At 45.3% G+C, this 25,155-nt stretch overlaps 1 protein-coding gene across 3 annotated transcripts in view; it reads left to right on the forward strand.

Annotated features, from left to right (window-relative positions):
* Window positions 1-25,155, forward strand: part of IRF2 (interferon regulatory factor 2) — a 109,099-nt gene that overhangs the window by 21,707 nt on the left and 62,237 nt on the right. Inside the window, exon 1 of one of the 3 annotated variants that reach the window (XM_084758966.1) lies at window positions 19,129-19,265. The exons of the other annotated variants lie outside the window; for them this stretch is intronic. Within the exon in view, the coding sequence (XP_084615092.1) occupies window positions 19,206-19,265 (60 nt within the window). The 5' untranslated portion in view covers window positions 19,129-19,205. Of the gene's footprint in view, window positions 1-19,128; window positions 19,266-25,155 lie in introns of those variants that run through there. 3 annotated transcript variants of the gene reach the window in all.

The raw sequence follows: 25,155 nt of genomic DNA on the forward strand, positions 1-25,155 counted from the left end.
TTTCTGGGGGCTTATTTCAGTTTATTTCATTCTGCACTCAATTACAAGTAACTGCCATTTGGAACCAGTTATGAATTCTGGAGGGCAGTGAAGTGCTTTTCACAGGGCAGAACAAAGCAGCTTGCATAGACGTTTTCTACAAATGTGCGTTGAGTTCAGCTGTGGTGGCTGGATTAGTTGCCCAGTTCTTATTACGTGTCCACTCTAGGTTAGGGCTAGTAGAGGTCATGCGTGGCCTGTGCTTCCTGGAGAGGGACACAGAGCAGGCAGTGGGTAGGAAAGCATGACAGCCACATCTAACTGTACATGCATTGGCTGGGTTGGGCGTTTCCTTCTACCAATCCACCAGGATTCCATAAGGTGCAAGGACCACGTGCTCTCCGGTAGCCATACCCAGCCAAGGCTTGCAGCTGTTTCTCCGTCTGTCCATTACCCAGTGACAAAGCTTCTCTTACTAAGAATGGTTCAAATGCAGTCGGGCGGTGGTGGCGCACGCCTTTAATCCCAGCACTTGGGAGGCAGAGGCAGGCGGATCGCTGTGAGTTCGAGGCCAGCCTGGTCTACAAAGTGAGTCTAGGACAGCCAAGGCTACACAGAGAGACCCTGTCTCGAAAAACCAAAAAAAAAAAAAAAAAAAAAAAAAAAGAAAGAAAGAAAGAAAGAAAGAATGGTTCAAATGCATCATTATGCCTCCTCCCTCTTGTCTCCCCCGCCCTCCCCCCTCTCTCTCCTAGAGTAGTTTTCCTTCCTTATCACCCAAGAATCATCTGTCTTTCATGATTGGTTCAAATGCCTCCTCTTCTTCGAAACCTTCTAGAGACCTTCTTTTCTTCTGAGCTTTTATGTAAGAAAGTAAAACCCTCTCAACACAGTTTCCAAACAACCCACCTGTAGAAAACACGGGATTTCGGTCTTGCGAAGTGCATGTGAAACAATGGAGGTGGTGTCACCTGGAGGTTAAGCTGGGCCGCTGCTGTGTTAAATGCCCACCCTGGGAATGCACTGTAGAGGGAGAGACATCAGCATCACTCCGCCACCCCCGGTATGCTTCTCCAGTGACACCTTTAGGACATCATGACTTGGCTTGGCTTGGGTGTGCCTGGCTCTTTCACTGTTCTGTTCCTTCTTGGGCTACGGTGTCTGTACAGTCTTTGGGTCCTTCACAGAGCTCTTCCTAATGCTTGGTGCATAGCATTCGTCATGGTGCAGGAGTCAGTGAAGACCTTTTTTTTTTTTAATTGAAAAATGTTGAATACATTAGAAAGTTTGTTAGTATACTTAGGCTGAATTCCCTGCATAATGTGCAAATAGTAAACTGGTTAATTTTTTAGCCTTTATGCTTTTTGCAATTATTTTATTTTCCTTATCATTCACACATGATCCATTCATCACGGCACAGAGTTAATGTGTTGACACGCCTTTCCCTCCCTGTCCCATCTGTTCTCCAAAAGGGATTCATCTACTTCCTTATTGAAGAATAATCACTATATATCATTATGTACAAGGTGCTACGCTTGATAACTTGAGAGGGTGTTCAACAATGTGTAAGCGATGACTCTTTGCTCACAAGGACTTTGTACAGCGATAAGGCTGCTTTCAAGTGCTTGGTGTGAATGTTGGTGTCATTGGGTGGAAGGGGTCGGAGGACGGAAGGTGAGTTATAGTGGCTGGGGTGAGAGTGTTAGTCCACACTGTGGAGCGTTTCAAAGATTTCGAGCAAGGAGGTGTTGGGGACATTAATGTTGTCATCCCTGTGCAGGACAGGGGATATATGTCTGCTCCAGAAAATGGGCCTTGGATGCCCTCTTCCACTCTGTGGAGAATCTGTCTTTGTCTTCTCTCTGTTAGGTAGAACCCGCTCTGTCATTGGATTTCCTTGGAGAAATCTTAGAGGAGACCGGGGCAGTCTCACATCAGTTCTGCCATGATTCTCTTATTATTCCGGTTGGTGGGTGAGGACTGTAAACACACTTACAGGCTGTATGTGGTGTGCTTGACACCAAACCTGACCTGTTTCTACCATGTTATGTTTTAATAAAAAGAAAGAAGGAAACCACTGTGGGTTTTAAAAGCACTTAAAGCTTTCAAAATTGCATTTAATTATTGTGTGTATGTATGTGTTTGTGGGGGTCACGCTGCACACTGCATATATGGAGGTCAAAGGACACCTCACAGTAGTCACACCTCTCCTTCCACTATCTGGGATTTAGGGATGACCTGGGGTCCTCGGGCTTGCCAGCAGGCCGGGGCCTCTGCCCACTGAGCCGTCTTGCTAACCTCCTTGTGGTTCTGGAAGGGGTTTGCCTCAGAGGAGACCTTGGCAGCCATGCAGTGCTCACCGCTGTCATTTGCGGCAACTGTTTGGAAACCAGCAGCCAGTGAGTATGTTTTAAAAGTCTGCCAAGACAGTCCTGCTTACAGGAAAGAGTGTGCTCCTGTGTCAGATCCCTGCACCGAGAGGAGGGAGCGATTTTAGATCTTTACTGCTGGAACTCATTGGTAATGATGATGGTTTCTCTCCCAAGAATAGACTCACACGCTGAAAACTCAGCGCCCAAGTTTCGTATGTGCATGTTGGAGCCAAACTTTATCTGAACATAAGGAGCTGTGTTACATGTGACAATGATAAAATTGACAACCACAATCACCCTTTATTGGGTAGTTAAGTACACTAAATAAGTGCAGCTTAAAGGAAACCTTTGGAGGGATTCTGGCAAGAAGGAGGTGGCTGCGAACTTGGATGTGAAGTGACGAAGAGAATCATTTAATCTCACAGGAGGGCAGCACAACTGCTCTTTTCTAGAGCAGGTTATTTCTCTGTATTTGGGAAGCCATTTGTTTCCAAGGCGCTCTGCAAGCAATAACCATGAAATAAGATAGCAGAAAACAAACTGTAGCTTTCTGCAAAGTTTCATCAGGTTTCAGTGGCCCTTCTGAGCATCCTGTTTTTTGTCTTTTCTAACCAACATACTGAACATATTAATATTGAAGATTGCTCCCCTCAAAACACACCCTTTCCCTCTGTATTTCTTTCTAATGTGTGCAGGTGTTTTGCCTGCACGCATGTCTGTGCACCACATGCAAGCCTAGTGGCAGAAAAGTCTAGAAGAGTGGGCTGCATCCTCTGGAACTGGAATTGCTGGGTGTGAGCAGCCATGTGGTTTCTGGGGATTGAACCTGGGCCCTTTGCGAGAGCAGACAGTGTTCTTCACTGCTGAGCCATCTCTCTAGCCCCTGTTATTTATTTATTTTTCTTTATCTTTGAGGTGGCAGGAATTGAACCCAAGGCCTCATGAGTGCTAAGCAATTGCTCTGCCGCTGAGCTAGCTGGAGCCCTAAACAGACCTTTTATTTGATCTGATAAGTACAAGGACGAAGTGGGCCCATGAATAGTTCAGATCACTTAAATTCTGCCTATATGCTGCCATGCTCTCCTCCTCAACCTCTTAAGTTCACGCCCCTTTTTCCTCATGTACCTTTCTTTAAAAAAGCAAATCCATTAGGATTAGCATTTCTTTCTCCTCTTTATTTTTATTTTCCACATGTAGGTGTTTTGCATGCATGTGCGCCTGTGCATCAATGCATCCTTAGTGCCAGAAGAGACTAGAAGAAGGTGTCACATCCCCTGAAACTGGAATTAGAAATGGTTGTGAGCTGCTACCTGGGTGTTGGGAATAGAACCTGGGACCTTTGGAAGAGCAGTAATTGCTTTTTGACTTGGGAACCATCTGTCCAGCCCCCTCATGTACCATCTTAATGTACTTAATATACTTTCCCCTGACTTATGATGGTTTGATTTATGATTTGTTGACCTAATGATGCTCCTTTTTCCTGGGGTAGTGATATGCACCGGTATATTTTCTCACGACTGTAGACAGTGCAGCTAGCCACAGCTCCTGTTCAGCTAGCTACAGAACCACATGAAAGTCTATCAGCATGCTGCAGTATGCTGTGTGGCTGAACTGTGGTGCATTAGGTTAGGTGTGACAAGGATGTATTTTCAACTTGACCAGGGCTTGTTGGGGTGCACCCTCCTTGAGAGCTGAAGAGCATCTTGCTATTTTTCTTTTATTTAGGGGTGTGCATGACAACAAAACAATCCTTCCCGGCCTTGCTGACTTAAGCAGTTGGTACCAGAATACCTTCGTTTCAGAAAGGAGAAGAGACGTCTTGCATGGCCCTCCTTTCAACTCCTAGGATGAGACACTGGGCCTCAGAGCTTCCTTTCTTCTCTTCTGTGAGACACTGACTATTCAGAGAAGATGGGCGTTGGGGGGAAGTAGGGTCCCCCCCCCTGTTCTCCACACAGAGAAAAGACTTGCAAGTGCAGCGAGCTTGAATTCATACGCTTAGCATTCTGGCTGTGGAACTTTTCCTGATGAATTGTGCAAAGTGGGTGTCATCTAGGTTCTGGGACTGGGGGCCAAACACACTTGGTAATCTAGCACGCTTTTAACGTTCTCAAAACACTAGGTAGACAATTGTTCTAGAAAATAGTTATTTTAAAAACTGATGGAATACAATAGAAAATTTTGTAATTTAGTTGTATATGGACAATACTTTATTTGTGCAACCCCATGTAGCTTTATTTTAAAAAAATCTTTTTATTTTTGCAAAATTATTACATTTGTACCTGTAACAAATTCAGTGATAACCATAGATGTTTTAAAAAGGAAAATATGTTTCACACATGACTAAATTACTTGAGAAGCATTCCTAGAAGTGACAGTGCTGAGTTTACTAGTGTCATTTAAATTTTTTGGTGCTTACTGCCAAGTTTCTATTTGGAAAATTTGTACCTATTTATAGTCCATAGTGCATGTGAGATGTACAGTATTCTCATATTTTTCCCTTTTTTGATGTGTGTGTGTGTGTGTGTGTGTGTGTGTGTGTGTGTGTGTGTACCAACCTTGAGTGTGATTCTTCAGGTGCCTTATAACTTAAGTTTAAAGGTTTGCTTATTTTTATTTTATGTGTATGAGTGTTAGACTGCATGTGTGCTTGTGAACCATGTGTGTTAAGTGCCCATGGAGATGGCACCAGATACCCTAAAACTGGAGTTATAGACAGTTGTGAGTTGCCACGTGGGTTTCTGGGAACCAAATCTGAGTTCAGAGGTGCCCTTAATCTCAGAGCCATTATCCCTAGAAGAAGGGTTTCCCTGGCTGAGAAAGAACTTGGATTTTGAGACAGGGTGTCTCATTGGCTGACTTCTTCATTAGGCTGGCTGGCTGGCAAGCCCCACGTTGCTGTTACCTAATAAGCTATCATTTCTGGGGCAGGGGGTATAAACTAACAACATGATGCTGTGACAAAACTTTGTCTTTCTTCCAGAGCCTCTGAGCATGGATATGGCCTTGCCTTTTAACTCTCTTCCATGCTCCTGGTAGGCTAGGGATAGAATGATTTTCCTAGAGCAAAACCTTTGGCCTCGGGCTGGAAGGATGCTATAAGGGTGCTTGCTGCTCTTCCAGAGGACCTGAGTTCAGTTCCCAGCCTCCATATTGCTCACCTCACAAGTGCCTCTGCTTCCGGGGACCAGAAGCCCTCTCTTGGCCTGAGGACATCTACACACACACACACACACACACACACACACACACACACACGTAAAAATACATCTCAAAACCAAACCAAACCAAAAAAACTCCAAACCAAAACCAAAACCAACCAACCAAATCTAACAAACCTCTGGTTGTAGGGAAATTGTCACTTGCAAAGTGTTCTTTTGGAAAGAATCAAAAGCCAGTTTGGAGAGCAAGTCCCTGGGCGGTGTCCCCACACTCCCTCTTTCCCTTTTCTACCGGCTGCCAGGCCAGGACAAGCAGAGGACGGAGCTATGGCTGACTTCTGGCTTCTCTCTTCCTGCCTGTTTCTCAGCCAAAGCCCAAATGGGCAGGGTGAGTGCAGGTGGCCCCTCTTGGCTCAGTCTGTCCTCTAGATGGATGCCGCAGAGGGTGCTGGGGGATTCCAGGCTTTAAAGCCAACCTTTGCTGCTGGATTTGTTGTGAGGATTGAAAAAAAAATGTTTGTTTTTTAATCTGCACAATCCCAGGGTTATGTAGGGTCACAAGACTTCCTCTTTTAGGAAAAAGTCCCAGACAGCTCGCTTATCTGTTTGTGGGTGATTGCATTTTTAAAATTGTCTGCCCTTCAATGTAAACAAAGCTAAAAAGCATTGGGCACAATGAATAGTGTGGGCCTGTGTGTTCTGTGCAGTATGTAGACTTGGAAGAGGGTGATACATTTCAGGTTCCAGACCTGGGGAGACAGCTGCCGCAGCTGGAGAGATGTCTGAACGCTCCACTTCCCAGCATGGGTGTTGGAGGACCCAAAGGGCACCTGTGGGAAACGACTGTCCCCTGGCAATTTCCCGTTAGCAGTGTTACCTCTGAAGGTTGAAGGTCAGTTTTGGGTACTTACCCTAATGGAGCTTGGTGCTCCTGCATCTGCATCGGGTGTGACACAGACACTGAGGCACTAAGACACAATTTTCTTTAAATAAAGGAGGCAATGGCGGTGACCTCCCAAGGTGACTGGGGTTCAGTGAGAACCCATGCCAAGTTGAATGGCAGATGCTCAGTGTCTGGTCACTGCTGCTGTGACTCACCCCCTCCACCCCGCTGCCATCACCAAGGGATACGGAGAGCATGTTTTGAGGCAAGTTTTGGCTTTGGCATGTATCCATTTGTAAGCTGTTCGTTTCATAGTTTAAGTGTTTGGGCCCTTTCAGAAGGAGTCTTGAGGATCCTTCACCTTGACTTCCTTTAGTGTTAATTTTTTGTACCACTCCGAGCACTGCGTGCTCACGGATGTCACGGAACACGAAGCGCTCTGGCGCGTGTCACTCTTCCCGCATTGTGATGATGTCCTTTTCCATTCAGTCAAACCTGATGATAAAAGAAATGCAGCCAGTAAGCTTTCTAGGCTTTTTTTTTCCTAAATGGTGTAAAAATTCACCAATCCTACTATCCACGTTTAGTTTTAGTTTCTTACCACAGCTCTGCGGAGGAGTAAGGCTTATCCCAGTGTTAGAAGCGTAGCTTTCACTTTCCATACGAGATGAGGACCTCACCCAAATGTATACAGAAGCAAATAATAAACTCATTCTAATTTGTTATAAACAGCATCCAATTTTAGTAAATTACCTTTATAACAACTTTTTGGAATAGAATGTTTACATTTGTTTGGTGTGTGTGTGTGTGTGTGTGTGTGTGTGTGTGTGTGTGTGGTGTGTGTGTGTGTAGATCAAAGGATAACTTCTTAGCGTCCATTCTGTCTTTCACAATGTGGGCTGCAAGAATCAGACTTGGGGTTTCAGCTGTGGCAGCAAGTGCCTTTTACTTGCTCAGCCATCTTGCTCGCCCCAAATCCAGTATTAAATGTCGTAGGAGAACAAGCAAATGCCGTTATAAAGAGGGTTTAGGACATTTTGAAGCTTGTTTAATTCTTATTTTATAAACAAACATTTCATGCATTAGATTAATAAAGGGGTAGTTTAAATTCACATTGCTAGGTAAACTTGATTCAAAGGAAGTAATCATTTAAATGGTTACTTAAGATTCAAATTTTGTAAAAGTATTCAGGAAACATAATTTCCCACTTTCAAATGGGGGCAGAGTTTGCATTAAGTTCTTGTATGTTAGAACTAAAAAAAAAAAATGCTGTTGTTCACTAAGTTAAGCTTAGTTGTGTGCCAGATGAATTTGTAAATGTGAGTACAGTTTAATGACCAGGATATTCCCAGGATGGAAATAACTTGAAATCTGCTGCCTTCACTTGTTATCCAAAGAGTATGGAAGCCTGGAAGTTACTGTCAGGACTCCTCTGGCTGTATAGTCTGCCCTGAAGCTACACATAGCTTTAATTTGTCCCGGACAGTGTGGATGTATTATATATTTTTCTACTAAATATTATTTTGCTGGATTAAGAGGGTCTACCCTAAACACAACCAGGGGTCTTGTGTTCCATAGAAATGTATACCTCATTATCTTTCAAAATCTAAACACTTCAGATTCGGGAACATTCCTAGCCCAAAGACCTTGAATGAAAGATGGTAGCTTGTCTCAGCACAATAGTTTTTTTTTTACAGTCAGAGGATCCTCCCAAGAACAGCTCCATTTTCCCCCTTAGACAAGGTCGCACCTATGTAGCCCAGGCTAGACTTACTTTGATGCTGTTGAGGATAGTCCCTCTTTATATCTGCTTCCAGGCTAGCCCGCTGATATGTACCATCAGTGCTCTATCTGTACTCAAAACTGTCCTAGCGCGGCCAGTGGATTACATGATCCCCATGCTGACCAGCACGCACTGCCGGTTAGAGCGCCGTGGTGCTGCTGGTGAGGGTGACTGAGTTCCTGGTAGATCCCTGCATGTGGAATTTAAAACAAGCAAGATTCTGATTATATCTTGTAAGCCTAAAATATTATAACATATTACTTATAAGAAGTAATTTTTAAATATATTCCCTACTGCCTTCTTAGGCAGAATTCCCTACATCACATATAGGCAGATATATAACAGATATTTCTTTTCGTAGTGGTTTATCACTTTCCTTATGGCTATTGTCTATGAATTTTCTTTCCCTTTTTCTTTCTTTCTTTCTTTTTTTTGGTCTTGTCATTGTGATGCTTGACGCTAATGCCATGGTGCTCACATACCTACTGGGGCCACTTTGCAAGATTTCCAGTGAGACTTTGGAACTGTGCATGGTAAATTTTTCCTGTGCCTGCATACCTCTTAAGTTTGATTATGAGCTAGGCATAGAATATCAAGAGGATATCAGTAACAAGCGCTAGAGGGGTGGCTCAGAAGTTAAGAGTGCTTGCTGTTCTTCCCGAAGGCCCTGGATGGTTTCAACGGCTTATGACCACTGTAGCTCCAAGTCCAGGGGATCTGATGGCCTCTTGTGTCCTTTGCAAGCTACCTGCACTCATGTGCACATACGCTCCCACAGAGACACATACGTGCACCCAGATTAACAGTACAAAAGAAGTAAAGAACTGCAATAATAAAATAGGACAGTTCCAACAATATAGCATAACGGGTTATTTTAAATTTATGAATTATTTCTGGAACTTCCATTTAATCTTTCCGTTGCCTTCCAGTAATTGAAACCATGGAAGCAACGGGCAAGGGAGACTGCTGTAGGAAGTTACTGGTTATTTATTTACAAATATTTGTTAACCTTTGGCTCTTGCCATACTCTATCCAAGGTGTAGGGACACAATAATAAAAGAATTAGTCTTGTTCATGGAGAGTTCTTGACTGTTGGAGCACACAGATTTGGGGGGGCTTTCTTTGAGGGGGGTGTCTGGGAAATCTTGCTTAGGGAGTAGTTTTGAAGCTAAATCAGAAAACTGAGCAAGCTAATGCATACTATTTACTTACTTAATTACTTACAGACACTATGTTGTCCTAGCTGGTCTGGAACTCGCAATGTAGACCAGGCTGACCTTGTGCTCACGGAGACCTGTCTGTCTCAGGTTCTGGGATTAGAGGCGGATGCCACCCTACCTGGTCTTAGTTACTTTTTTTGTTGCTGTGTGTACCTGGCAAGAAACTAGAGAATAAATGTGTATTTTGACTGACATTTAGATACCGAGTTCATTGAGGCAAAAGGTCCTGGCAGTGGACATGGCTGCTTGCTGTAGCAATAGGCTGCTGGCGCACATCCAGTTGTATCAGTCAGCACTGAGGGGACAGCAGGTGGGGCTGGGCTAGAAACCCAGAGTCTCCAGCCAAGTGCTCCCTCCTGAGGGTTCCAAAGAGCAACCCCCTAGACTTCCTGAACCCACAGCCCCACCAGTGGGAACTAAGTGCCCAGACACAGGAACCAGTGGAGGACACGTCACTTTCTCAAACCATAGCAGCAACTGTGAGGACATTGCAGAGGCTGAGAGACAACAGATAAAGAGGCAGGGCAGGGGGCAGACACTCCCTGTCCTTCATCAGTTTGGGGAGCAAATACAGGGGCTGGAAGGGAGTCAGTGCAGTGTGCTTTCAGCAGAGCGGCAAGGTCTTGTGTTTTTAGAGAGCGGGTCTGGCTGCAGAGCCCGGGCAGAGCTGTGGGCGGTGGAGGGCAGTCGGGGTGGCTGCTTGGTACAGTCTTTGTAGAAGGAAGCAATTGTTCTTGAGCTGCTGGCTTCACTTCTCAGGCTCACAGAGTCTGAGCTGTTCCCCCGTGGAGGACAATAGTTATATGTGCTCGCCTTGGCTCTCTGAGGTCAGCGCAGTTGACTGCAGTTTCCAGCCTGCCTGGGACAAAGTAGAACTGAAGGTTCTTTCAGGGCTTCCTTCTGCAAATGAGGAAAAGTTGCAAATGAGAAACAGAGAGTGGAGCCCTTACTCATGGTGGGCCTTTGTGGAGCCAAGTGCCCGAAAGGCTGTGGGAGTGGGAACTGTTGTCAGGCTAGAAAAATCAAAGGATGCTGGGAGAAGGATAACTTTAGGGACTGGCGGAAGGTGGAGAGGTGTTGAGAAGTTCACTGCTGGGGCTTCTGGGTGTGGGGACTTCTAAGATATGGGACCTGTGCTAGGCAACAGTGCTTCTGGGAAATCAGCGGTGCTTTAATATGTTAAAAACCACCTTTCCGTGTTAGTATAGGAATTTCAATGGAGGTATGAGTGTCTTCGAGGTGTAAGTTTGAGAGACTCCCTGAGCAAACAGCAGGCACCCTCTTTGGCCATCTTTAATTTTCCACGCATCCTAACGGTTTAAGTGAATTGTGAACTGGCACTGCTCAGCTTCCCCAGGAAATGAAGCTCAGAGGTTCATTGGTCAGATAATCGGGGCTTCGTTGGGTGGCCCCTGAAAACAGGCAGGGTAGGTGGGAAGTGTGGGGTATGTGCTCAGTAGGGTCTCAGTGCCTGGAATAGGAAGACACGGTGGTCAGCAGCTTCCCTGAGGCACCGGGAAGAGGGTTTTCTAGGGTTTGTTACATTTGCAGAAATTTGTTTCCCTCCTGCCTTGTAAGTTATTTGCATGCTTTGCTTTTGTCTTCTCTGCCAAGTCTTTTTCTTTTGAACTAATTTCAGACTTAGACTGAAGTTACAAGAATAGTAAAAAGAATCCTTTCCCCTACACACACACACACACCCCGCCCCTACTCCCAGAACCCTCAGAGTTACTCTTTACTCTGCTGTCCTATGTCTCCTGAATACTTGAGTGGGCCTTTCCTACATCAGAGACATCCTTCCTCATCACCACAGCATGACCACCAGCACCAGGCGATGCACAGACCCATTCACATTGGGCAAATCTCTAATCCAGGGCCCAGGCATTGCGTCCAGGAATCCTTCGATTTTAATCTATACTCAGCTTGTGTGAATTTGACAATTTTGACAATTAGAGGCTAATTGTCCTATAGAGTATCTGCCAATCTGGCCTCATGGGGCATTTCCTCCTGACGTTATTCAGGTTGTGTGCTTTTAAATAACCTCATCAGAGGCGTGACACCCTCATCTAGTTTCCTTGTGGGTTATAGGTGACTCTGACTTGTCCCTTTGCTGGTGATACTCCTTTCATCACCTCATTAAGGAGTTGTTAGGTTTTTTGTTGTTGTTGTTGTTGTGAAGTTATTTTCCCCTTTGTAGTAAACATATTTTGTGAAGTCTTGATACCCTATGAACATATACAGGGGGAGGTAATCCCCCTCAGGAACAGTCATAGGGGAGGGGAATAAGGGGAAAATGGGAGGGAGGGAAGAATGGGAGGATACAAGGGATGGGATAACCATTGAGATGTAACAAGAATAAATTAATAAAGGAGAAAAAAATTAAAAAAAGAAAAGAAAAGAACTGATAAATACAAAAAAAAAAAAGACTATGCAGATGCCCTACTTATCTTTTCCCTCACGGCTTAGGATTTATCAATCTTCCGCCTCCTCCTCTTCCTTTTTCTTCATTCTTACATCTATTGGGGTTATGTGCTAGGATGGGTGTGTGGAAGCCAGCGGGTAACTTGCCATGGTCAGTTCTGTTTTTCTACCGTGCGTTCTGGGGATTGACTCAGGCCATCAGGCTTGGCAGCCAGTGCCTTTCCCCACCGAGCCAGCTCATTAGCCCTATTTACTCTTGGCTTGAGACAAGATTTCACGATATAGCCCAGGCTGGCTTCAGACTTGCTATGTAGCCCTTGTAGGCCTTGAACTTGTGGTGATGCTCCTGCCTCAGCCTCCCAGGTGCTGAGTCTATACAGGCTGTGACGACATACCCCACTTTTCACTGATGCTTCTGACTTGAAGGGTTCCGACTCTGCTGGGCACCGAATGTTAATCTCTGGTTGCCCGTGTTCTATGTTTGTCGACTGACATTCTGCTTTATGGGAAGGCTTACTCTCTGTTTACTTCTTCATGGATTCTTGCCTTTTTATTATTACTTATTTGGTGCACATATTCTGTCTGATTGGGCCAGTGCAAGCCCCTTAAGCTGAAGGTTGCTGCTATGTTTTTTTTGTTTTGTTTTGTTTTGTTTTTGTTTTTGTTTTTTTATGTGTCCTGTTATCCTTTGAAGACTTTCCTATTTTATTGCCCCAAATAAATAAGTAAACATTTTGGTTAGGGATTGTCTTTTGTGTTCCCTGGCCTGGCTTTGGAACCAGCCATTAGTTCTGGTTAGTGGAGTATTCAGAAACTAAGATCTGAGCAAGAGATGTGCTTATTGCCCTTGGCATGTTTGTTACTCATCCCAGGTCCTCTGAGAAGACAAGGATAGAGGATGCATATATGCATGCACGTACGTGTATATTTATAATATGTATGTATGTGTGCATACTTATACACATGTGCTTTTCACGTCTACATTTATCTCTGCATTGTATTATGTGGAAACCCATGAATCCAAACTAATTCTCTCTCTACTAACCCAGTGCCCTCCATGAATCTAGCTTTCTGTCTGTGTAACTTCCTTCTACTTATTCTGCAGGCATTCTTGCCTAGCTGTCTGCACATATTACTGTCAAGTCCCATGGTTGCCCGACTTCAGTCAGCACGTTTTTCTTGTCCTGTGGCTCCTGGTATTGGCTCCTGCACAGGACTGCTGTCTCCTGTAGAGGAACCCTGTCACCTGTCTCCAGCAGCTGCTTCCTTCCTGGATCTGTCCCCAGTGTGCCACGTGACCTTCCTTCCTTCATGTGCAAAGATGCACCTGCCTTCTCCTCCCTGGTGAAGCTCACTCTCTGCCAGTCCCCACACTCACCATTTGGGCCGCCTTTCTTCACTGGTCACATGCCAGTGACCACATACAGTGCAGCTGAAAGTGACAGACATGGATGCTCTCACAGTTCTTAAAGCCAGAAGTCTGAGATCAAGGTGTTGACCAAGTTGCTTCCTTTCTGGACCCCCAAGGGAGAAGATGCTGGGCACCTCCCTGCCTTCTTTCTGGTGGTTGCTGGCAGGTCTTGACTCTGGGTTTGTAGATGGATTATTTCTATCTCAATCTCTCTCTCTCTCTCTCTCTCTCTCTCTTCTCTCTCTCTCTCTCTCTCTCTCTCTCTCTCTCTCTCTCTCTCTCTCTCTCTCTGCTGTTGGGGCTCAGTCTACAGCACCTCAAATGTATTATAGGAATATTTTTTTGGTATTTTTTTAAACTGAGTGTCTCAGAAGCTCGTGCACAGAAGTGGGTCTGGGAAACTATGCTTTTGTGAAAGCAACCCAAAACATAACATCTAAAAACTATGCATTAGAGAGAGTGTTAGTATCAGGGAGGGTTGTCATGGCTGGTCATTACTTAAGACTGTATCTGGCCAATAGTGTTTTACTCAACACACACACACACACACACACACACACACACACACACACACACACCTCCATAGATATGTGACCACAACCCTACACAAGCCCCAAATGCTTTTGTGGCTCAGGATACTGTTTACACTTCAACCACTGGATTCTTCTTGCGTCTCACGTTCAGTGGGACACCTGTGTGTATGGTTTAGGTAGGGTTTTTGATATGGCTTTTCTCCTGCTATTCTGCCTTATGCCATCTTAATTCATAGCCCAGCCAAAGCGTCTAGAAGAATACAAGGAACTCCCCCCCCCCCCCACTGGTAGGCCTGCTTTAATCCAGAATAGCCTGCTTTTAATGTGTGTACTCTGCAGAGACACCCTTCTCCCTCTCCCTCTCCCTCTCCCTCTCCCTCTTCCTCTCCCTCCCTCCCTCCCTCCCCCCCCCCTCTCTCTCACACACACACACACACATCACACTCACAGCTTTTGGTGGTTGATAATGCTGTGGGGCCGGGGGTTTGGGGAAAGCCTTTTCAAGGTAGTATATCTGCTGGCTGTGCTCTGCCCAGTGGGCCAAGTCATTTGCATGAGATGAGCAGGAGGGAGGAAGGCAGGGAGATGGAATCTCTTTCCAGTGTGTTGAGGAGCGTATCCTCTACTGATGGATTATTCCTATTGTCCCATCTAAAGTTCAGGCCTGCCAACGATGTGAGAGCAGTTGAGGGGACTCAGGACTCAGAGAAACACAGGCTGGTGTCCATTTTGAGGGCGCTGGGCTTCAGCCTTTAAGCTACTGCAGCCTTTGCTCCATTCTGGAGACGTTTGCACCTTCTGTGCTGGCCGCATTGGTGTTAGGGTGTGGCCCCGTCCCCTAGCTGTCCAGTTTGAAGCCAGACAGCTGTCCATTGGGTCAAGTTCCCAGCTAGGTGTGTTTCCTGAGTGCCACTGGTGCCATTTATTGGGGCACTTGTGATGGGTCTGTTATGACTGTCCCCTTCCACAGTACCCAAGGGGCAACCTGCTGTGGCACAGAGCTGTCCTGCCTCCCTGTAGTTTGTGTGTGTGACTTTTAATTACTTTGCTAGCTGAAAAACCTTCTTCTTCCTCCACTTCCTTTTTCGCTGCAATGCTTTGAGCATTCCCATACAAATTGTACTTTTGTGTTTCCAATATTTCACTACAAGGCTCTACCACATTTTATTTAAACATATCCCTAGAGTCTAGCTATTTCAATCAACTTAAATGCTTCAAAATTACAGTGTTCCTTAAGGATTTTTTTTTCTTTTCCGGAGCCGTGGACTGAACCCGGGGCCTTGTACTTTCTACACAAGTGCTCTACAACTGAGCTCCAGCTCCAGCCTCCCCTTAACTGTCTTTAACCACAAATTGTATATCTGTAGAACGCACAGTACATTGAGTGACTAAATGCTCCCTATCAGAAGCTGCGCTAGGAACGTCATCATCACAGACTCCGAGGGAGTTCCGTTTTTCAGGGGAGGAAAATAGAATCCTAAGGACCTTGGGCTTCTGCTGCCCTCTGAATTTAGTTCTTGCAGCCGCGCTCGTTCTAGAAAACAGTTGCAGCTGACAGTGGCCCCCCCTCCCCGCTCCCCACCACCTAATAGCTTCTAAGTTGTGGAAAAAGTAGAAGAGAGACGGGTTTTATAAGGGCAGGCTGATTTCTCACTAAGGTATAAAACTCCAGTTCTTTTCTGATAAAAGTTACAGTAATAAAGAGATGCATGAGCTACAGGCTCACTCTGCACACTTAGGAGACACAGAGGAGCTAAGGAGGTCTTCCCTGGTACCCATTTTGCCTTTGGGTACCCAGGAGGGGATGCATGAGCTACAGGCTCACTCTGCACACTTAGGAGACACAGAGGAGCTAAGGAGGTCTTCCCTGGTACCCATTTTGCCTTTGGGTACCCAGGAGATCCTAGAAGCTTGGTGGCTAAGACACTAAGTAATATCATCTTGTACCCTGCTTTATGACCACCATCTTACTCCATGATTACTAACATCAGAGCTGGGCCCTGTGGAGCTCATAATGATACGTTAAGATGTTCCATGTTGGGGCTCGAGAAATGGATCAGTGGTTGAAAGGACTTGGAGAACAGTTCTGAGGACCAGCATTCGTATCCCAGCACCCACGTAACAAAGCTGTGCACGCTTGGAACTCCAGCTCCAAGTGGGATAGAAACAAGAGGATCTTGGGATCTTGTTGACTTCCAGCACAAGAAGAAGACATGAGCCCCCAGGTCAAGGAAAGACTGGCTTTATTTTAAAGGAACAGGCAGAGATGGAGAACACTTGAGCCCTTCTTCTGGCCTCTGTGTGTGCATCCTTGCCGGGGCTGGGGATGAGGTCAGCAGCTGGTAAGAGTACTTGATGCATGAGGCTATTGGGCGTGGTGGTGCACTTTTGTAATTCGCCTGCTTAAGCGGTAGAGGCAGGAGGATCATATTAAAGTCATCCTTGACTACACAGCATGATACCCTTCAACAACAACAACAACAACAACAACAACAGCATCCACCAAAGCTCCATGTTGCTGAATGTTGCGCAATCCCCAGGAGACGGAGCCAGGAGGATCAGGAGTTTGAGACTAATCTCCATGGTAACCTAGTGAGCCCTTATCTCAAAACCAATATCCAGGTTATCAAACTGATTAGCTACGAGCAGGGGAACAGATGACTTGACATTAGCATCCAGATGCTTCCTAGTGCTATCAAATTAGTAAGTCCCACTGAAACAGTCAGAACTCCACTCACCCTAAAACAAACAAAACAAAACAAACAACTCCCCCCTCCCCCAACAAATTAAGGAAAAAAAAAACCAAAAAAACTTTCCTGGGAGGGGAAGGTTTGAACTTGAAAGCCAAGAGAAGTAAAGTGGTATTGAGAATTACAGGGCTGTCAAAGTGAAGGCTTCATCATGTTGGAGTGGGCAGCACCATGGCTTCCTAGCTTCCTTGTTTCTCCTACAAACTGACAGGAGGTGGCGACCAGGGCAGGTACAGAAAAAGTGCTGAGTCCTCTAGTGCCTTTCAGCACCTTAAGTGAGTGTGAGTGTGAAATTAACATCTGGGAGGTGGAACATGAGCTTTCAGTGGGACTTGCTTTCCGCTCCTGAAATAGCTCTCCAGGTTAATCAGAAACAGGGCCAGGCAGAGCGCCTCTTCCCCGCCCCCCCACCTCCCCTCCCCCTTCCTCTCTCCTCTTCCTCTCTGCTTTCAAGTCCTTTTGAGAAGCTGGAAGCATACGCACCTGGCCAGGTGGCCCTGTTCCAGGAAGCAAGCTACAGTGAAGCAACTGAAGAATGTTCTCAAGTGATGCAACGGGAAAACCCCCCTCTGGTTCTTTCCTCATCCTGGTTCTTAAGGAAAGGATGGAGAAGGGGCTGCAGAGGAGGGAGGTACTTGTGCCTTAGAACACAGGGCGTGTTTTCATTGGGCAAGCTACAGAAGTAACGCTGTGGTTGCTCCGGATGTGGAGTAACTTCTGCTAATCTGTATTTTCCAGGAAGGCACCAGAGGGGGCTTGATAAAGGAGGTTGGAAAATGGCTCCAGCCTCTAACACCCTCTAACAGCCCCCTTCCTCCCACTGCCCCACCTGTGGCCCCTGCAGCACGGGCTCCCAATGTGGATGGGGGTGGGGGTGTCAGATGGTGACATCCAGCCCTTGTGGACCCAAGGCTGGCCTGCAAGTGTGTGTGTTCCTTACACAAAGGGTAACTAAATAAGGGTCTAAGATGGCTGTTCAAGTCCCAGCTTTAATGATCAGGAGCTCTGTATCTGTGGGCACCTTGTTTAACCTCAAGCGTCTGCTGCTTTAGCTGGAAAGCAGAAATCCCCAGCAGCGCCTTCGTGCCTGTGAAGGCACTGGGCTGATGATGATGCCTTGCACAACACCATTATGCTCTTGGACTTGGTGGCTATTGTTAATAGTACTGGAGCTGACAGATGCTGGTGTTTGCAGAAAACTTGCAGGTCTAGACCTGGATCATTGGCTTATTCACACTCAGGGGCCCCCACTTAGCATTAGGTTGTGTTCTAAGAGGTGACTAAGCTTGAAGAATACAAGTCAGGCTTTCTTTTTTTTTTTCCCCCCTTTCAAAAAAAGCTTCTCAGTATAGTATACTTTCAATGGGCGGGGTAGCTAATCCGCCTCTTCTGGCACCTCCACAGCTGTGCTCAGTGCAGATAGTTTGTTTCCACCAGGTATCTGATGGGTGACCGTGACTGGGGAAGGTTAGAATCTAGCCTGGAAACTATCTTTCCTTCTTTGGAGACAAGAAACGTCTGGTTCATGTCTGCTGCGTTTGAGGTGCTAGGCGGGCCATAAGTGACTAGCCGTTACCTTCTTGGACTGTGTAGACAGTCGGCTGTGGCCAAAGTCTGCTGGGTAGAATGGATGTACACTTCTTAGGTGCAAAGTGTAAGGCTGTAGTCATGCATATTTACACATGTAGCGATGTCAACACAGGCTTCCGGCACCAGAGGGGCCTTTGTCTTGATGGATTAAAGCGCAGGAAAATGAAACAGAGACTGGAAGGCAGTGTAAGCACACGTTAAGTAACTGTTGGAGGTTGTGATATGACTTCGAGGGGAGGGGGGGTTGTTTTGAGTCCTAAGTTGTGGGGAGAGACATTGTTGAAGAGATAGCATTTGATAATCTGTGGATGGCCAGTTGACTACTTCCTGATTGGACCTTTCCCCAAGCTCCAGCCCCATGCATCTAATTGACCATCCAACATTATTTTGACTGTCCCAAGGAGATCCCAAACTAGGCCGGAAGTCAACCTTGGCGTGGCTTCAAGCCACACTGGTTCGTAGCAGCTGAGTGGCAATGACTCAATCTGAAAACAGAGGAAAGGAGGTCGCAGAAGTCCACAGAAGTTTGAGGGTGGAGGAGAGTCAGGAATTTAGAAGGAAGAGCCCATCGGTGTCTGTATTCTCCATGAAGTCACCTCCAAGATCATCTGTTGCTGTTGAAGGTGGAGGTGAATCCAGAGGCTTGAGGAAGGCGAAAGCTGAAATGACTTCTGTGAGACCTGAGGAGGCTCTGAAAGATCAGTGGAGGTGACGGAGCATTCATCAGGCCTATCACGACCTTTTGCAGCATGAGCAAGCAAGGAGAGGTGGTGAGAGCCATTTGTAGGGAGGAAATGGTAGAGCTATGGTGTTGGGATGTACAGGGGGCCATAGAATGTTCTAGGGAGGGAAATCAAGAAAGTCAGGTCAAGTCACAGAAAGACAAGTTGAGGTTGCTGTGCTCAGTGGGCAGAGCTGGGGCACAGGATCCTAGAGTTCCAAGATACTAAAATGATTCTGGAGAATTCTGAAGTCCTAGGAAGGGCCCTTGAGGGTCATGATAAGATGTCTGGACTTTTTCTGAAAGAAATCAATTGGAAAGTCATGGCAAGCTTTCTAAACCTATGAGTGACCACTCCAGACTTGTTTCTGAGATTGCCAAATGGAATATGGAAACACACTGAAGGCAGAGTGGCCTCTACAGGATTGCTGGGCAACCCAGGTGAGGAAGGAAGTATCACTAACGAGGCTGTCCTGGTAAAGATGGAGAGGGTGTGGTCACAGGGCAGCCCCATGGCAGCTGACTGCTAGGCATGGCAGTCGGTGGGAGGGCGAGGGAAGTGGTAATGACAAATAGCAAATGGTAAGGACAAAGGGGCTAATTAAATGTAAAAAGAGGTCTATCTGCTTTCCAGTTAGTGTGCTTGACCCGGGCTTCTGAACACTTGTCTCCAAACTGCTGTTTAAGCCCAATGGGGCCTCTCAGCAACATGCATGAGCATAGCATCACAAGCTCCGTGCACCTTCGGGGCTTACTCTCTGGCAGAGGAACTGTTCTTAGGAGGCTGCAATGCGACTCCCTTTCTGGCATGACCACGATGTCACCTGTCATACCCCACACTGGCGACATGTTAGTGTCTTTAGAGCATTCATATGGAGACCCTAAGGCAGTTTTGCTGTGTGTCTATGGTGGTGAGGCAACAGTATACATTACGATCAGAAGCTAAGGCTTCTTCTTTGGGTACCAGAGGAGTAGTCATTTTTGTAAATTTGCTATGGTATCTTCTGCATATCTCTCCAAAAGGGCCCAGAAATCACCTAATTCAATGTGGAAAGCAGGTATATTAAACTATAATCCTTACGATTCTCAGCATGGGGAGCTTGTTTTGTGATGAAGGCATTTTGGAAAGTTAATTTCATGTGCATTTGTTTTCCATTAGCAATGAACCTCATTCATCCTTTAGCCTCCCCCTTGGCCCATGACCCTTTGGGAGATGCCTGTTAAACATCAGGGATGCAGAAGGACATTGGATTAACAGGCACTAAGCGACAGTGATTTCCCCATTTAGTGGCACATAGAGATTACTCTAGGATAATGAAAGCGATCCTCGTTCTCAAGCCCTGGACAGTCTCACTAGACTGGGGCTAAGTAAGGGGTTTTCTGTCAGCATTCTCCAGATGATAGCACTGCATGTACAGCAGCTGTAGAGACTGGGATAAATGCAGCACAGAAAAGGTGACTATGCTCATGCTGCTTTTGGGGGTCGCCATTTACCTGGTAATAGAATTAATGATAGAATTGTTTTTAACTTTGTGGAGAAAATAAAAGACTGAAGTCTCAATCTCCCTCCCTCCCTCCCTCCCTCCCTCCCTCCCTCCCTCCCTCCCTCCCTCCTTCCCTCCCTCCCTCCCTCCCTCCCATCTTCCCCCTCACTGTGTGCTCACACACAAGGTGTGGATAAGTGTGCACCAATGTAGGCCAGAGGTTGTCATTGGCTATGTTCCTTATCTTCCCCCCCCCTTTTTTTTTTAAATCTACCCTATTTTTGAGATAGAATACCTTACTTAGCTTAGAGCTGGTTCACTTAGATTGTCTGGCCAGCCTGTTCCAGGATCACCCTGTTTCTCTCTCCTCAGCTGGGGACTATAGATGGATGCTCTTGTGCCTGGCTTTTTTTTTTTTTTAGCATGGGTTGTGGGGGCCAGTTCCTCAGGTTTTTGTGAGAAGTGCTTTACTGCTGAGCCATCTTCTTGGCTTGACACTTTAAAACAACTTATTTTATGTGTATCTGTGTGTGCCCGAATGTATGTATGTGAGCCGTGAGCATGCAGTGGCCAAAGAGGACATGAGATCCCCTGGAACTAGTTACAGATGGCTCTGAGCTGTCCACTGTGGGTGCTGAGAGCTAACCCAGGTCTTAATGCTCTTAATGACTGGGCCGTTTCTCCAGCTGCCTGAAATGTACTCTTTGATGTGTCTGATATACATCCCTTAAAGGGTTTCATAAGACAGTGAATTATGAAAGAAAGATGAAGCTTAATAAAACTTGGACTTCAATCATCTTTGTTTTGGTGTAGATAGCATTGGGATTTTTTTTTCCTGTGTCTGGCTCTCCACTAGAAATATCAAAACATCTTTCTGGTTTCATGACTGGCAGTTGTTGACTTACTCCTCCAGGATCCCACCAGAATAAGTGGAGTAGTAGGTACAAATGCCACAGACAGAGAAATAGGAAACACAGCTCCTTACCTCCTCCTTACCATGCCATGTCATATTGTCTTAGCTCCAGATGTGCTATTTTTATGCAAGCAAAGGCCAGTAAACTCTTGTATATTCATTTCTGTCTCCCAGTAGCCCGTAGGTTACTAAGGATGGATTTATTTATTTTTGTCTCCATGTATCCTTTTTTTTTCTGCCTCTTGTTACACACACACACACACACACACACACACACACACACACACACACACACACACTCACTGTTGAGGGGTAGTTTCGTCTGAATGTAATTCTTGTAAAACTATCAACCACTGAATTGGTTTCAGACAGTATACTACAGCACCATATATGATAAGATACAAAACAAAAGGAAGTTCTTAAAATTAAGCTGACTCTACTTGTAGTGCCCTCTTATATTTTGTTTATCTTATACTTCAGTTCACTAAAATTATATTCAAGGCGCTGATTATAAACCAAGAATACCAATCTTAATAGAAACAAACAAACAAACAACAACAAAACCCCAGAACAGATTGCATCCTGCCTTAGAGAGCTATCTGGGTTCTGGACTGGCCTTTGGAGGCTGAGAGATCTGGGTTTGAGCTTCAGCTCTGTCACTTCTCTGAGGTCAAGCTAAGTGAGTGGCTTCATTTCCTCCGCTGCAAGATGGAGATGAGACCCTGTCCTCATTTGGCCTGTTGGAAGCTTAAATGAAGTCATGGGTGGGAAGCACTCAGCTCCTAGTAAGCCCTGGAATGAATACGGTGGGGAAATCATGGTGACTTTTTTTTTTTTTCTCAGCTCCAGCTCTCTCCCCATTGTGTAATTCTTCCTGGAAGTTCTCAGTGTTGCCGAGAAGCACACAACCGTCGGCGTGAAGACTATAGAACGTCATATAAGAAGTGAACTCGCTTTAGTTCTGAGCCCCATTTCTTCATTGGGTTATTTGGTTTGGTGGTGTTTAATTTCTTGAGTTCTTTATATATTTTGGATATTAGACTTTTGTCAGATGTAGGGTTGGTGAAGATCTTTTCCCAGTCTGTAGGCTGTCGCTTTGTTCTCTTGACAGTGTCACCTGCCTTACAGAAGATTCTCAGCCTCATGAGGTCCCATTTATTGATTGTTAATGTTAAAGCCTCAGCTATTGGAGTTCTGTTCAGGAAGTTTTCTCCTGTGCCAATATGTTCCAGGCTCTTCCCCACTTATTCTTCTAACCGATTTAGTGTCTCTGGTTTTATGTTGAGGTCTTTAATCCATCTAGACTTGAGTTTTGTGCACGGTGACAAATACCGATGTAATTACATTTTCCTACATGTAGACATCCAGTTAGACCAGCACCACTTGTTAAAGATGCTATCCTTTTTCCATTTAATAGATTTGACTTCTTTGTAAAAAATCAAGTGACCATATGTGTGTGGATTCATTTCTGGGTCTTCGATTCCTGGTGGCACTCAAAGAACGAATAAGCTGGCTACCAAGATGAAACTTGATAACCTATGACCATAGAGTGGGGGAGGAGGTCCCTTAGGTCACAGACATAGGGGGAGGGGAATAGGATGAAAGGGGGAGGGAGGGAGGATACAAAGGATGGGATAACCATTAGAGATGTAATCTGAATAAATTCATTGAATAAAAAAATTAAAAAAAAAAGAATTAAACTCAGACTTGAAGAAGGATTATTGTATGCTAAGGAGGAATTACTACTGGAAGTTTCTGTTATAGTCTCTTAACTTTACAGGAGGGTTTTTCCCCCTCTTTCCATTTCCAGACGGAACATCATCTCTTCTTTCCTGGCCCCCCCATGCCCCTTTCCTTTTAATTTTTCTGTTTAATTTATTATTATTATTTGGGGATGGGTTTCCCTTTAGCTCCTTTGACTCATCTCGAAATGGAAATAATGGTATGTAGCGGTTAAGGCTGCCGTGGGTGTTACTGAAGATCAGCATTACGTATCCCGGACTTATTTCTCCAGTGAGGATGACGACTCCGGAGTTTTACCTGTGATGGCGCGGGGAGTCAACTTCTCTGTCCTCATCAGAAACACACCCCTCCCGGTCCCGCTCTGATCCTCTTTCATCTTACCCAGCTTGCCTCTTGAACTCTCTTTGGCCAGGCATTTCCTTCCATCCTCTATGCTCGTCCTCTGTCATAATGCTTTCCTTGGAAATCCAATTAATAGTGATTTATATATTCCTTGCGAACGAGTTAACTTAGTTGGCAATTAATCACAGACTGCTCTCTGGTCTCCACTGCCTTGTTTTATTATGATAATTACAGAATTATTAGTTAGCATTAAATGATTTATGTCTTCACGTCCTCTTATGAGTTCCCCGAGGGTAGTGGTCACATCTTACATGTCTTTGAGCACTCCCACCCCCCACCACAGCAATTGGCACAGTTCCCTGTAACACCACGTGCTAAGAACTCTCCGTTGAGGCTAACTAGAGACCCAGACACTGTGTGCCTTGAAGATGAGAGCGTCCAGTGGGGCTGGGGGGCATGGCTCTGTGAGGAGGGCTGGTTAGTGACAAGAGCCCTCACAAGCATTTTTTTTTTAAATGACGTAGCTGTAGGAGAGCTAGGGCGTGGCATGACCATTGTCAGCTTCTGGGACACAGACTCAAACTTAGCCCTAATTCAGTCCCCACCTTTCCTTCATTACATCTTGTACCTGTCTGCTATGACTCATATTGTAGTGAGCTGATAAACTGTGTATAGAAAGTTCTGGAGAAGTAACAGCTGTCTGTGAGTTTTTAATTTTAGTCCCCCCACCCCCTGCCACGGTCTTGTTTATTTGTTTGTTTTTGAGTCAGGGTCTCACTGTGCAACCCATGCTCACCTTGAGCTTTAATATTCCTGCCTTGGCTTCCTGAGTGCTGGGGTTATAGCGCATTCCACCATGTTTAATGTATGGTGAGAATCTATAAGTTTTTGTCTGAATAAAAAAATGCCTTGATTTTATCTTTATTCTTGAAGGAATAAAAGTCCACAAGGCAGTCATTTTCCTTTAATACTATTTTTTACAGTGTGTGTGTGTGTGCGTGCATGCGTGCGTGCGTGCGTGTAGGTCAGATGACAACTTGTGGCATTGTTTCTCTCCTTCCATCATGGCACTGTGAGGACTGAACACAGTTACCTGGCTTGGTGCTCTGGCCTTTGCCTGCTGAACCATGCTGGCCCAGGGCTTCATCTGATGGTCTTCTGTTTACCATTGCGTCTGTGCAGCAGTGAGCTGTAGAGCTTATAGGTCTGGGATGTTTGGTGGTGGTTTCTGGTGTTGTTTGTTTGTTTTGTTTAGGTGTGTGTGTTTTTTTTTAAATTTGTGCTTGCCTGTTTGGGTTTTCAGTGACTTTTAATCTGTGATTAGAAAATGTCTGATGTGGCCTTCTTTTTCCTCACTTTTTTTTTCTCACCTTCATAGACTTTCAAATCACCCACATTTTAAACTCTACAGTGTATTCTCTGTGGAATTTGTGCTCTTCTTTTTACATGCTTTCATCTTTCTGCCTTTCAGCTTCATTCTGTATATTTCCTTTGACCTGTTTTCTGGTTCACATAGTATTCGCTCCCCCCACCCCATCTCCCCCACACTCCCAGGTATCAATGCTATTTTTAGGCCCATCCATTGAGTTCTTAATTTTAATAACATCCATTAGTTCTATAATTTTAATTTTTTAAATAGTTTGTCTGACAAAAATTTCCACCTTTGCCTTTTATTTTTCTAAACATACCAGATACAGCTATTTTAAAAGCTGTGTGAGGGTTGACTGCGGTGGTTCAGGCTTTCAATCTGAATTTGGGAGGCAGACACAGGTGGATCTCTGTGAGTTTGAGGCCATCTTGGTCTACATAGTGAGAACCCTGTCTAAAATAAAAGCCTGAAGACACCTGC

Source organism: Acomys minous, assembly GCF_964271855.1.
Source record: "Acomys minous genome assembly, chromosome: 15".
NCBI classification, from domain to species: domain Eukaryota; kingdom Metazoa; phylum Chordata; class Mammalia; order Rodentia; family Muridae; genus Acomys; species Acomys minous.